The sequence below is a fragment of the Podarcis bocagei genome (assembly GCF_964188305.1).
Source record: "Podarcis bocagei genome assembly, chromosome: 12".
Taxonomy (NCBI): domain Eukaryota; kingdom Metazoa; phylum Chordata; class Lepidosauria; order Squamata; family Lacertidae; genus Podarcis; species Podarcis bocagei.
Genome location: NC_138137.1, coordinates 57,644,421 through 57,657,531, shown reverse-complemented (window position 1 = coordinate 57,657,531; position 13,111 = coordinate 57,644,421). Strand labels below are relative to the sequence as shown.

The following is a 13,111-nucleotide window of genomic DNA, read 5'->3' as shown; positions in this document are numbered from 1 at the left end:
CCCGAGGGTGCTTTCGAACTGCTAGGTTGGCAGGCACTGGGACCGAACGACGGGAGCGCACTCCGCCGTGGGGATTCGAACCACCGACCATGCGATCGGCAAGTCCTAGGCGCTGAGGTTTTACCCACAGCGCCACCCGCGTCCCATTTGTATATATAGCTCACAATAAATGTACTGCACTGAAGAACCTGGAACTCTGAGCATTTCTGCTAAAGCGCCGCGAAGAATTCGTGACAGAGGTTGCCACCCGAAACGTCCCAGGGCCAGTCCTGGTGTGAGCGGGGGGTTGTGCATTGAGATTTCTGCCTGGTGCGAATGCGTCCGTGAAGGAATTTGGCGATAGCATCACAGCTGTGCTTCTCGTAATCCTGCTTTAAAGAGCATCAGACAGATTCGCGGAGGAGAGGGCTATCGATTTCTATTAGCCATGACGGCTGTGCACTGCCTAGTTGGAAGCAGCAATGCTTCTCAACGCAGGTGTTGTCCCGTCCTCCCGGCGCACACTTACGCACTAATGCGCAGTGCCGGGAAAGAAACAGCTCAATTCAAACCTGGAAATGGTGGGAGAGAGCTGGATGTCACCTTGGGGTCCCTGCCAACTCTACAAGTTGGCATCTCCCACGGGCAGTTCTTTGCCTAAGACCCTGCACAGCAGCTGCCAGTCAGAGCAGAGTCCACTGGCTCCAAAGGCCCAATGGCCTGACTCTGCGCAAGGCTCCTTTGCATGCTTTTTCGTGTGCACTGGGCTGTTTCGCCCTGCCCAGATGAAGCATCTCGGGAGCTGGTAAGATCCTGGCTCCACCCCTCACCTCTCTGCAGATGTCCAGCCTGACGGTCAGCTCTGCCCGGTGTGAGAGGTAGATCACGGCCAACAAATCCTTGTAGTTCGGGGTGTCTGGGGAGAAAGCAAGGCAGCAGAACACAGTCTTGGTTGGAGCAAAAGGAAACAGCAGGGTGCTCAACGGTTCCTCCCCCCTCATTTTATTCTCACAACAATCCTGTGAGGTACCGAATTTTTCGCTGTATAGGACGCACCAGATGATAGGACGCACCTAGTTTTGGGGGGAGGAAACAAGAAAAAAAAATTCTGAATCCCAGAAGCCAGAACAGCAAGAGGGATCTGGCTTCTGGGATAGCCGCTGGGATAGCTGGTCTAGCTTTGCGCGAAGCCACCGCAGGGCACTGGGAGCCTTCATACCCGTGCCCTGCTGAGGCTTTGCGCCGCTAACCCCGAAGCTAGAACAGCGAGACAGAGCGTTACGCAGCGCTCGCTGTTCTGGCTTCTGGGACAGCCCGTGAAGCCTCCGGAGGGCAGCGGGGTGAAGGCACCCCGCTGCCCTGCGGAGGCTTTGCGCAGCTAACCCTGAAGCCTTTGGAACGCAGCGCGAGTTCCCGCTGCGCTTCAAAGGCTTCAGGGACAGCCTCCGACCCCTCTCGCTCTCCAGGCTTCAGTGAAAGCAATGCGTAGCCTCTGGAGCGCTCCCTCTGCGCTTCGGAGGCTTCGCGTTGCTTTCGCTGAAGCCAAGGAGCCTGCATTCGCTCCATAGGACGCACACACGTTTCCCCTTAATTTTTGGAGGGCAAAAAGTGCGTCCTATAGAGCGAAAAATACGGTAGGTGAGGTTGAAAGTGAGCGATGGGCCCTAGATCATGCAGGGAGCTTCATGGGCAAGTGGGGATTCGAACCCTGGTCTCTCCCGGGTCCTAGTCCGATACTGTCTCAACAGTTCCCAAAGTAGGAAGGACTGCCCCTTGGGGGGATGGACACTGGGATTATCTAGGGCAGTGTTTCTCAAAGAGTGTGTTTCTTCCACGAGAGGTCCAAAGGGCGGCAACATGAGAACAGGGCCTTTTCTGTGGTGGCTCCCTGCTTGCGGCTGCTCTCCCCAGGGAGGCCTGCCTGGCGCCTTCATTGCATATCTTTAGCTGTCAGGTCCTGAGCTGTTTAAGGCTTTATAGGTCAAAACCAGCACAGTTGGAAACTAATTGGCAGCCAGTGCGGTCAGAGACAAGGATCAGTGCAACATCCTTAAATGGTGAGCAACCTGGCCGCCGAATTTTGCACCAGGTGAAGTTTCTGCACCGCCTTCCTTGGGCCTTAAAGGTAAAGGGAACCCCTGACCATTAGGTCCAGTCGTGGCCGACTCTGGGGTCGTGCCGCTCATCTCGCTTTCTTGGCCGAGGGAGCCGGCGTACAGCTTCAGGGTGATGTGGTCAGCATGACTAAGCCGCTTCTGGCAAACCAGAGCAGCGCACGGAAACTCCATTTACCTTCCCGCTGGAGCGGTGCCTATTTATCTACTTGCACTTTGACGTGCTTTCGAACTGCTAGGTTGGCAGGAGCAGGGACCAAGCAACAGGAGCTCACCCCGTCGCGGGGATTCAAACCGCCGACCTTCTGATCGGCAAGTCCTAGGCTCTGTGGGTTAACCCACAGCGCCACTTGCATCTCTCCCTGGGCCTTACCTGGCCCAATCACCTGCTCCCAAAGGTAGCGGATCAGCATGGACACCGGGATGTCGTTCAGGTACGAGATGAAGCCTAGGAAGCCAACGTCCTTCAGCTTCAGGCGCTGCTTGCTCCGTTCGTTCATCTTCTCGTACTTCAGCATTTTGTACAGGATCTGTGCGGAGAAAGGATGAAGAAGGTAACATCCCATGAGAATGGGAACCCCCCCCCAAATAACTGTGGGGTGTATTATTATGGAAGCAGTCAAATACAACATTTCCTGTTTTCCTAGAGTGGACACACAGGGCAGGACTTCCTGTCTTACCTGCTCTGGAGCTTACTCCTCCTGTGTGTGGCCAGGTAGATGGGCTGGACCCTAGCTGACCCAATAAAAGGGCTAGCCACACAGCCACCTTCCTCTTTTCCACCTCCATCGTTTTGCCCGGACACTGAGGTCCAGCTCCGAGGGCCTTCTGGTGGTTCCCTCGCTGAGAGATGCCAAGTTACAGGGAACCAGGCAGAGGGCCTTCTTGGTGGTGGCAGCCGCCCTGTGGAACGCCCTCCCACCAGATGTCAAAGAGAAAAACAACTACCAGACTTTTAGAAGACATCTGAAGGCAGCCCTGTTTAGGGAAGTTTTTAATGTTTAAGAGGTTATTGTATTTTAGTGTTTTGTTGGAAGCTGCCCAGAGTGGCTGGGGAAACCCAGCCAGATGGGCTGGGTATAAATAAATAAATTATTATTATTATTATTATTATTATTATTATTATTATTATTATTATTATTATTATTATTATTATTATTATTATTATTGCCTTTCCCCATTTTTCCTTTCTGACTCTTCCCTGGGCTCTTAGCCAGCAGAATGTGGCTCATGCTTAGAAGAGGATGGAATCCGCAAGGTAGAATACATAGCTCAGACTTCTTTTTCTCTACAACTGTAACTATAGCCTACCTTAGGGACACTACTGTGAACTGAATGCAAGTAGAGTGGAACCTCTACTTTCGGACATAATCAGTTACGGAGGTCTGTTCGTCCGTAAGTTGATTTGGGTCGCTAGTGCCATTGTGCGCAGGCGCATTCGGCGGCGGTGTGCTTCTGTGCATGCACAAACGGCAGAAGCCGATTCTGCGCGTGCGTGAATTGCGGCTAACCTGGTACAGTGGTACCTCTGGTTAAGAACTTAATTCGTTCTGGAGGTCCATACTTAACCTGAAACCGTTCTTAACCTGAAGCAGCACTTTAGCTAATGGGGCCTCCTGCTGCTACCGCCATGTGATTTCCGTTCTTATCCGAAGCAAAGTTGTTAACCCAAGGTACTATTTCAGGGTTAGTGGAGTCTGTAACCTTAAGCGTCTGTGACCCGAGGTACCACTGTATTTACTTCCAGGTTAGCTGCGATTGCAACTTGGATCGGGCCCAAGTAGAGGCGGTCGTAAGGAGAAGAAGAAGAGTTTGGATTTGATATCCCGCTTTATCACTACCCGAAGGAGTCTCAAAGTGGCTAACATTCTCCTTTCCCTTCCTCCCCCACAACAAACACTCTGTGAGGTGAGTGAGGCTGAGAGACTTCAGAGAAGTGTGTCTAGCCCAAGGTCACCCAGCAGCTGCATGTGGAGGAGCGGGGAAGCGAACCCGGTTCACCAGATTACGAGACTACCACTCTTAACCACTACACCACACTGGCTCTACTGTAAACTTTATCGTTACTTTCAAAAGAAGACTGTCATGTCATTCTGGTTTTTAAGAGGGAACTTTTTAAGGGGAATTTACCAGGAACAATCCATTCTGGACAAGCCAGACTGGATTGCTCAACTTATACGATTCTAACGAATCCATCAACTTGCTTCCTGCTACGTAGAAGGGAATGTGCTCTGCTACCAGCTCGCTAGCTTGAGTGAGGAAGGATAATATTTAATCAATATATCCTCTCCTACTATCCACAACATTCCCACAAAAACACAAGCCCTTACAAACACATTTAATAGGGTATAGGTTACCAATCAGCCCAAGGCCTGGGTTTAATAATAACAATAATAATAATAATAAAATATTATTTATACCCTGCCCTTCCCAGCTCAGAAAACCGGGCTCAGGGTGGCTAATAACAAATTTAAAACACTTAATTGATGCTACAAAAAAACAGCATAAAATACGGTATAAAACGTGAATAACAATAAAATCAAAAATCAATTTAGGGGGGAAATCCATCTAATAAGCATTAGATTATTATTATTATTATTATTAGCTGCCCACCTGACTGTTTTCGCCTGGTGCCTAGAGGTATATAACGAAGGCAATAGGGAAACTGTTGCTATTTCATAGTGAAATTACACGGGGAAGAGATTCGGGTCTACAGATATGGCTGTTCCCCTTGCCCTCAGGGTTTGTGCATCTCACGCTCAAACCCCACCAGACAGCTTCCTGCTGTGAACTAGGCCTTGGAATTTCTGCCCACGACACTCCACATGGTTGGGCCCCTCTAGACCTGAAACCCCAACCCCATGAGAGTCCGGCGAGAGGATAGAAACAAGATCATCGCGTTTTTATTAATCATAAGCAGGATTTTAAGAACCGTGTGGGATGGATTACAACAGGAGAGAAAATTGGTGAACAGTGAGAAAGAGGAATTTTTTTATGACGCAGTTAAAAAATGGCGTCTCGCCAAGACAGGCTTGCCGGAGAAAGGAGGACAGGGGGAGGAGAAGCAGGATCGTTCGAATGAGAAGGAATGTTGGAACGCAAGTTTGACCTGACAGAGCCCCCTGATTCATTTGATTTATTTGGTAAGCCTGAGAAAAATTAAGGACAGACCGAAGATTAATTGTGTTTATGGAAGCGCTGAACAGAGGCTGTCCCTGAGCGATATTTTTCGAAGAGTATAAAACCCACACAGAGACGCCTGTTTTCAATCTGCTTGTGAAAATCATCAGAGATTGCAAAGAAAGGAATATACAATAACATCAAGAAGAGAAAGAAAGGACCGTATTTTTCGCTCTATAGGACGCACTTTTTCCCCTTCAAAAATGAAGGGGAAATGTGTGTGCGTCCTATGGAGCGAAGACGCCATAGCCCCGCGACCCTCTCCTGGCTGGAGAGGTGATGCGTGGCTATGGCAGGAACCTCTACAGCCCCGTGTCACCTCTCCAACTGGGAGAGCGCGTGTGGGGCTAAAGCAGCCCCCTGCGACCCTCTCCCGGTGGAGAGGTGACGCGCGGCTATTGAGGCTCCTGCCATAGCCGCGTGTCACCTCTCCAGCCGGGAGAGCGCGCGCAGGGCGAGAGAAGCACCCCGCGACTCTCTCCCGGCTGGAGAGGTGATGCGCGGCTATGGCAGGAGCCTCTCCGCTGCGCCTTTCCGCTGCTCCCTGACCTGCTCCTTGGGGCTGGTGGTGGGCTTCCCCCCGCCAGCCCCAAAGAGCAGGTCGAAAGGAACCTGAAGCCTGGAGAGCGAGAGGGGTCAGTGCACACCGACCGCTCTCCAGGCTTCCAAGGTAGCCGCCTGAACGCACCCTAAACGGCACCTTGTTTTAGAGCGGGAAAACAAGAGGGGGAAAGTTCTCCCCCTCTCTGTGCAGCGCCTCCTGCCGCTTCACTGAAGGGGCGCTGGGCAGAGAGGGGGAGAATTTTTTTTTCTTGTTCTCCCCTCTCTAAAACAAAGTGCGTCCTATTGTCCGGTGCGTCCTATGGTGCGAAAAATGCGGTAATAAAGGACTATCCGGATCGAACTGGATGGAACTGTCTAATTAAAGCAGTAATATAAGTGATGTCTGGACTTTTCCGGAGTTTTGGACTCGTGCGGAGCTTGAAGTATGGTTACCCTCAACAAAATTTAAAATTTGGCTGTATAATTTGGAACTAATGTGATTTGGATAATGTGATGTGATTGGCCTGTTAATAAAAATTATTTTTTTTTAAAAAGAGAGTCCAGCGAGAGACCTGGAGCACTCGAGCCCCAGGAAGCCCCCCCCCCCCAACAGCTCTCTCACCTTGAAGATCCTCTCGCGCACTTCGTCCGAGAACTTCCGCTGGACGAGCAGCGAGAAAAAAATCTCCACGTTCCCCGGCTCAAAGAGGAATGTGTAAATCTGCTCCTGGGATGGGGAGCTTTTCAGAAGGCTGTGGATCACCTCCAGCACTCCGCAGACCTGCGGGACACAGAAGAAAAATATTAAGAGGCTTACAACATACAGAAAGTTGTCGAGGGAAACGGCGAGAAGGCAGGGTTGCTGCACGAAATCACAAGAACTCGAGGGAAGCAATGTGGGTGTTAGAGCTGCCCTCTGTTGTCCGAGTCTCTAGACATATCCGTTTAGGTAAAAGGTAAAAAGGTAAAGGACCCCTGGAGGGTTAAGTCCAATCACAGGCGACTATGGGGTTGCGGCACTCATCTCGCTTTCAGACCGAGGGAGCCGGCGTTTGTCCACAGACAGCTTTCCGGGTCATGTGGCCAGCAGGACTTAACTGCTTCTGGCGCAACGGGACACCGTGACGGAAACCAGAGCACACAGGAATGCTGTTTGCCTTCCCGGTGGAGTGGTACCTATTTATCTCCTAGCACTAGTGTGCTTTCAAACTGCGAGGTTGGCAGGAGCTGGGAGAGAGAAACAGGAGCTCACCCCGTCGCGGGGATTCGAACTGCCGACCTTCCGATTGGCAAGCCCAAGAGGCTCGGTGATTTAGACCAGTGATACATCCATGTCCATCATGTTAATACAGCAGTTCACCAAGTCAGCCATTCCCAGGTGGTCGCCCCCATAGATGGTATGGGGTGGTGGGAATTGCAACCCAGCAGACTCCAAAACCTTGTCTTAAGGACAGATAGAACAAAGGAAGACCCCCACCCAACACACGGAAGAGAAAGATTGGCCGACATGGCAGATCCAGAAATGTGGCCCCCAGTTAGGAGACAAAGGGAACTAAAATTTGTGCAATCGCAGGAAGTCTCAGCCGCATCGTCCTATAATCTTCTGTCCTTTAGTACACACTATTGAAGGCACAGCTGGACAGGGATCCAGGGAATCTGGTGCTGCTGCTACTGGCACTGGAGGTCTGAAATCTTCTATTCTAGGGGTTCCCAAATTCTCCCCCCCCCCGCCCCAGTTGCTGAGGGTCTTGGCTGACCACTTAAATGATTTCCACCCCCTGCCTGCTGCAGCAGTTGCAAAGTGCTGTGCTAGAATCATAGAATCATAGAGTTGGAAGAGACCACAAGGGCCATTGAGTCCAACCCCCTGCCAAGCAGGAAACACCATCAGAGCACTCCTGACATATGGTTGTCAAGCCTCTGCTTAAAGACCTCCAAAGTAGGAGACTCCACCACACTCCTTGGCAGCAAATTCCACTGTCGAACAGCTCTTACTGTCAGGAAGTTCTTCCTAATGTTTAGGTGGAATCTTCTTTCTTGTAGTTTGGATCCATTGCTCCGTGTCCGCTTCTATGGAGCAGCAGAAAACAACCTTTCTCCCTCCTCTATGAGACATCCTTTTATATATTTGAACATGGCTATCATATCACCCCTTAAGCTCCTCTTCTCCAGGCTAAACATGCCCAGCTCCCTTAGCCGTTCCTCATAAGGCATCGTTTCCAGGCCTTTGACCATTTTGGTTGCCCTCCTCTGGACACGTTCCAGTTTGTCAGTGTCCTTCTTGAACTGTGGTGCCCAGAACTGGACACAGTACTCCAGGTGAGGTCTGACCAGAGCAGAATACAGTGGCACTATTACTTCCCTGCTAGATGCTGCACGGTTTTAAATTGCATTGTTATTGCTTCCTCATTTTCTTATACATTGGACTACAATTTGAGATTGCAGAATTGTAGGGTTGGGACCCTGAGGGTCATCTAGTCCAACCCCCTGCAATGCAGCCGTCCCATACAGGGTTCAAACCCGCAACTGTGGCGTTATCACCGCCGTGCTCTAACCAGCTGGGCTACCCAGGCTCCTGTTCCACAGGACTCAAAACTGAAAAACAATATAGGACATAAAAGAAGCAATCGAAATGCAATTGAGAATCATGAAATACAATATAGGAAATAAAAGAAGCAACCAAAAGCCGATTAAAAATAATAAAATGTATGTGTGCCATCTCCCCTGTTCAAAGTTTCGCATACACACCACAGAACACCCGGATGAACCTTGTGGACCATTGGTGGTTTGTAGATCACAGCGTGAGAAACTCTATCCTATTCCAAAGCTGTAGCCTGGGAAGGTTCCCTTTCCTTAACAGGTCATTGCTGGCTTTCCCTGCCCCTCCTCCATACCTGGTGCTCATCATTCACAGCAGCAAGGTAGTTTAAGGTGCTTTGCATCTCCTCGGTGGAGAAGTTCCTGCAGAAGAACTCCTTGATCAGGCTGAAGAGGGACGTCTGCACCGTCTTGATGTCATCAGTTGCGACGGGCTTCTCCTTGTAAGTCCTGGGGGAGAGAGAGCAAGCGACGGTCACCTAGAGGCGCTTGCTTTGCTGGGTCAAGCCAGGAGGTCCACATGGTCCAGCAAATTTCAAATCAATAGTCATCAATGCAGAAAAATATTGGAGAAGAGCAAGGGGAGACTCTGCAGACACTTAAAGGTTGTGTAGTGATGTATGGAAGTGAGAGCTGGACCATAAAGAAGGCTGATCGCCGAAGAATGGATGCTTTTGAATTATGGTGCTGGAGGAGACTCTTGTGAGTCCCATGGACTGCAAGAAGATCAAACCTCTCCATTCTGAAGGAAATCAGCCCTGAGTGCTCACTGGAAGGACAGATCCTGAAGCTGAGGCTCCAATACTTTGGCCACCTCATGAGAAGAGAAGACTCCCTAGAAAAGACCCTGATGTTGGGAAAGATGGAGGGCACAAGGAGAAGGGGACGACAGAGGACAAGATGGTGGGACAGTGTTCTCGAAGCTACCAGCACGAGTTAGACCAAACTGCGGGAGGCAGTGGAAGACAGGATAGCCTGGCGTGCTCTGGTCCATGGGGTCACGAAGAGTCGGACACGACTAAACGACAACAAAGTTATTTCCACTGAGTTACCCAACATGGCCAACTTTCTCCAACATAGCCTTGCATTTTATTGCAGCCCTGCTCAGGGAAGTTTCTAATGTGTGACATTTTAGTGTATTTTTGGTCTCTGTGGAAGCCGCCCAGAGTGGCTGGGGAAACCCAGCCAGATGGGCGGGGTACAAATAATAAATTATTATTATTATTCCACCAAGTTTTCTGCAATATAAGGGGGTGACAAGAGCAGGTCAACAATAAATCACACCAAGTAAGTGGAGTTAACTCTTGCGTACATACTGTTTATGTACGCAATGTTTATGTACGCAAGGATGCTCCCCAAACAGTATTTCCTTCCTCTGTCCTCACAATATAAGAAGACGCTCCACACTCACCCGTAATACGTCCTGATGGAGTCTAGGATGTACTGCACGCCATATTTCCTGCGGATTCTCTGCTTGTGGTCCTTGATTACGTTTGACAGGTACTGGATGTGACCTATGAAGCATGGAGGTGGAAAGTGAAGGTAAAAAGAAAGGTAAAGGACTCCTGGACGGTTAAGTCCAGTCAAAGGCGACTCTGGGGTTGTGGCGCTCATCTTGCTTTCAGGCCAAGGGAGCCGGCCTTTGTCCACAGACAGCTTTCTGGGTCATGTGGCCAGCATGATGAAACCGCTTCTGGAAACCAGAGCGCATGGAAACGCCGTTTACCTTCCTGCCACAGCAGTACCTCTGGAACAAATCACATTTTTCGCGCCATAAGACGCACCTGACCATAAGACGCACCCAATTTTTAGAGGGGGAACGCAAGAAAAAAAAAATCTTGCATTCCCCCTCTAAAAATTATGCATGCATGCAAAATTATGCACGCATGGGATGTATGCATCCCAGGCTCTCCTCAGCGCTCCCTTTCACAAGCCACGTGGAGCATGGGTGCGGCGCTTGCAGGCTTCCCCCACCTCCCGGAAAAGCCCCCAAGACCCATACACACACTCCGCGTGGCTCTTGGGGGCTTTTCTGGGAGGTGGGGGAAGGGACTGAGGGGCTAAGCCAGAAGCTAGAACAGCAAGAGGGAGCGCTGCGCAGCGATTCCTCTTGCTGTTCTAGCTTCTGGGATAGCTGCGCAGCCTGCATTCGCTCCATAAGACGCACACACATTTCCCCTTACTTTTTAGGAGAGAAAAAGTGTGTCTTATAGAGCGAAAAATATGGTAATCCATTTTGCATTACTTTCTATGGGGAAAGTGCCCCTTGGTTTTGGAATGCTTTGGTTTTGGAACTGACTTCTGGAACGGATTAAGTTTAAGAACCAAGGTACCACTGTATATACAAACTCAATGAAAGGGTGAGCTTGCTTTTGCTGGATAATCTTATTTATATTAGGGCTAATTTGAGACAAACTTTCATGTCCTCATCAACACAAAGAAGCCTTTCTCTTTTCTGATCGTTCATGTTTTTCCGGGTTTAAAATCCCTCTTCACAACAAAATGCCACGCAGAACCATAGGAGAATAGCCAATGCTCTTGAAGAGAAGTGTGGATACTGCCTATGGTTGTATACCCAACCTCTCTACCTCTCTTTCAAATCAGAACCAGTGAAGGCGGTGAAGGTCCTGTGTGAGTGCCTGGAGGTGGTTGGAGGATGGATGGCGCCTAACAGATTGAGGTTGAATCCTGACAAGACAGAAGTACTGTTTTGGGGGGACAGGAGGCAGGCAGGTGTGGAGGATTCCCTGGTCCTGAATGAGGTAACTGTGCCCCTGAAGGACCAGGTGCGCAGCCTGGGAGTCATTTTGGACTCACAGCTGTCCATGGAGGCGCAGGTCAATTCTGTGTCCAGGGTGGCTGTCTACAAGCTCCATCTGGTACTCAGGCTGAGACCTTACCTACCTGCCTGCAGACTGTCTTGCCAGAGCAGTGCATGCTCTGGTCATCTCCCGCTTGGACTACTGCAATGCGCTCTACGTGGGGCAGCAGCTATACTGGTGACTGGGAGCGGCCGCTGAGACTGTATAACACTGCTCTTGAAAGCTCTACATTGGCTCCCAGTACGTTTCCAAGCACAATTCAAAGTGTTGGTGCTGACCTTTAAAGCCCTAAATGGCCTCGGCCTGGTATACCTGAAGGAGCGTCTCCACCCCCATCGTTCAGCCTGACACTGAGGTCCAGCTCCGAGGGCCTCGCTGTGAGAAGCCAACTTACAGGGAACCAGGCACAGGGCCTTCTCAGTGGTGGCACCCGCCCATCAGATGTCAAGGAAATAAACAACTACCAGACTTTTAGAAGACATCTTAAGGCAGCCCTGTTCAGGGAAGTTTTTAATGTTTAACAGACTATTGTATTTTCTTATTTTGTTGGAAGCCGACCAGAGTTGCTGGGGAAACCCAGCCAGAGGGGCGAGGTATAAATAATAAATTATATTATTGTTATTGTTATTATTATTATTATTTATCTTGATGCCATCCTATACTACAATGAAGAGAACCAGTGCCCTATAGGAAGCTGCTGTATACCAAGTCAGATCATTGGTGCATCAATATTTTCTACACAGGCTGGTAGTGGCTCACCAGAATTTCAAGGCAAGGGTCTCCCCCCAGGCGCTTCCAGGAATTGAACCAGGCACCTTCTGCATGAGAATCAAGCGCTCTACCGCTGAACTGCAGCCTGTCGTAACACAGCCACACAAGCAACCTTCTCCTGGGTTGGGGCGACAACGCCCCGAACCAGCAGGAGCACTCGAGTTCAGGTGCACAGCTTCAACCACGCCAGCTGTCCGTCCCTGGGGCTGCAAGGGCTGGTCTAAGCTCACCCAATCGGACAGCAAAGTCGCTGTTGCTCCAGATCCGGAAGTCAAAGAGCAGGAACTGGTACAGGAGGTGCAGCAGAAAGTTGTGTCCTTCCGCGGCCACCTGCTCCATGAGGATTTGAGAAGCCATCAGAACATTCATGTCCATCGTCTGGCTGGAGACCTGCAGTGGAGAAAAGATAAATCATTGCTGCCTGGTCTAAGAGAGGTGCAGCCAGGACCCACTTGGGTCTTCACTTAACCCTCCCCCTTTGTTCTTCCATTCCACTCTGCGAATCCAACAGTACAGAAGTCTAAGCTGGACGCTCCAAGATTAGTCTGTGTGGTTTTAGATTAAGATTAAGATTTTTTGGGGGGGAAATATACGATGAATTTACCATATTTTTCGCCCCATAGGACGCACCGGCCCATAGGACGCATCAAGTTTTTTTGGGGGGAAATAAAGGGGGGAAAATTATTTCCCCCCCCCCAGGCGCTTGTGGGGCCGGCAGCAGGGAGAAGAGCTCTTCTCCCCGCCGCCCGCCTTCAGATCAGGTCCGGGGACAGCGGGAAGACGCGCTGCGCCTCCCCACTGTCCTCGGAGCTTGTGGGGCTGGCAGCGGGGTCTCCCCGCCGTCAGCCTCCAAACCACTTCGGGAGACAGCGGGATGGCGGTGTTCCGCCTCCCTCTGTCCCCCGACCTTGTGGGGCTGGCGCTGGGGCTCTCCTGAAGCCTGGAGAGCGAGAGGGGTCGGTGCGCACTGACCCCTCTTGCTCTCCAGGCTTCAGCGAAAGCCTGCATTCGCCCCATAGGACGCACACACATTTCCCCTTCATTTTTGGAGGGGGAAAAGTGCGTCCTATAGGGCGAAAAATACGGTAAAAAGATGATGGGGAT

The 13,111-nt window shown here is 50.6% G+C and overlaps 1 protein-coding gene across 7 annotated transcripts in view; it reads right to left on the bottom strand.

Annotated features, from left to right (window-relative positions):
* NBEAL2 (neurobeachin like 2) overlaps nt 1-13,111 on the bottom strand; it is a 242,208-nt gene that overhangs the window by 59,976 nt on the left and 169,121 nt on the right. For all 7 annotated transcript variants that reach the window (XM_081163423.1, XM_081163421.1, XM_081163425.1 and 4 more), the window contains 6 exons: nt 12,238-12,397; nt 9,826-9,928; nt 8,711-8,864; nt 6,439-6,597; nt 2,467-2,623; nt 810-895 (listed from right to left, as the gene is read on the bottom strand). In XM_081163423.1, coding sequence (XP_081019549.1) covers nt 810-895; nt 2,467-2,623; nt 6,439-6,597; nt 8,711-8,864; nt 9,826-9,928; nt 12,238-12,397 — 819 coding nt within the window. The remainder of the gene's footprint in view (nt 1-809; nt 896-2,466; nt 2,624-6,438; nt 6,598-8,710; nt 8,865-9,825; nt 9,929-12,237; nt 12,398-13,111) is intronic.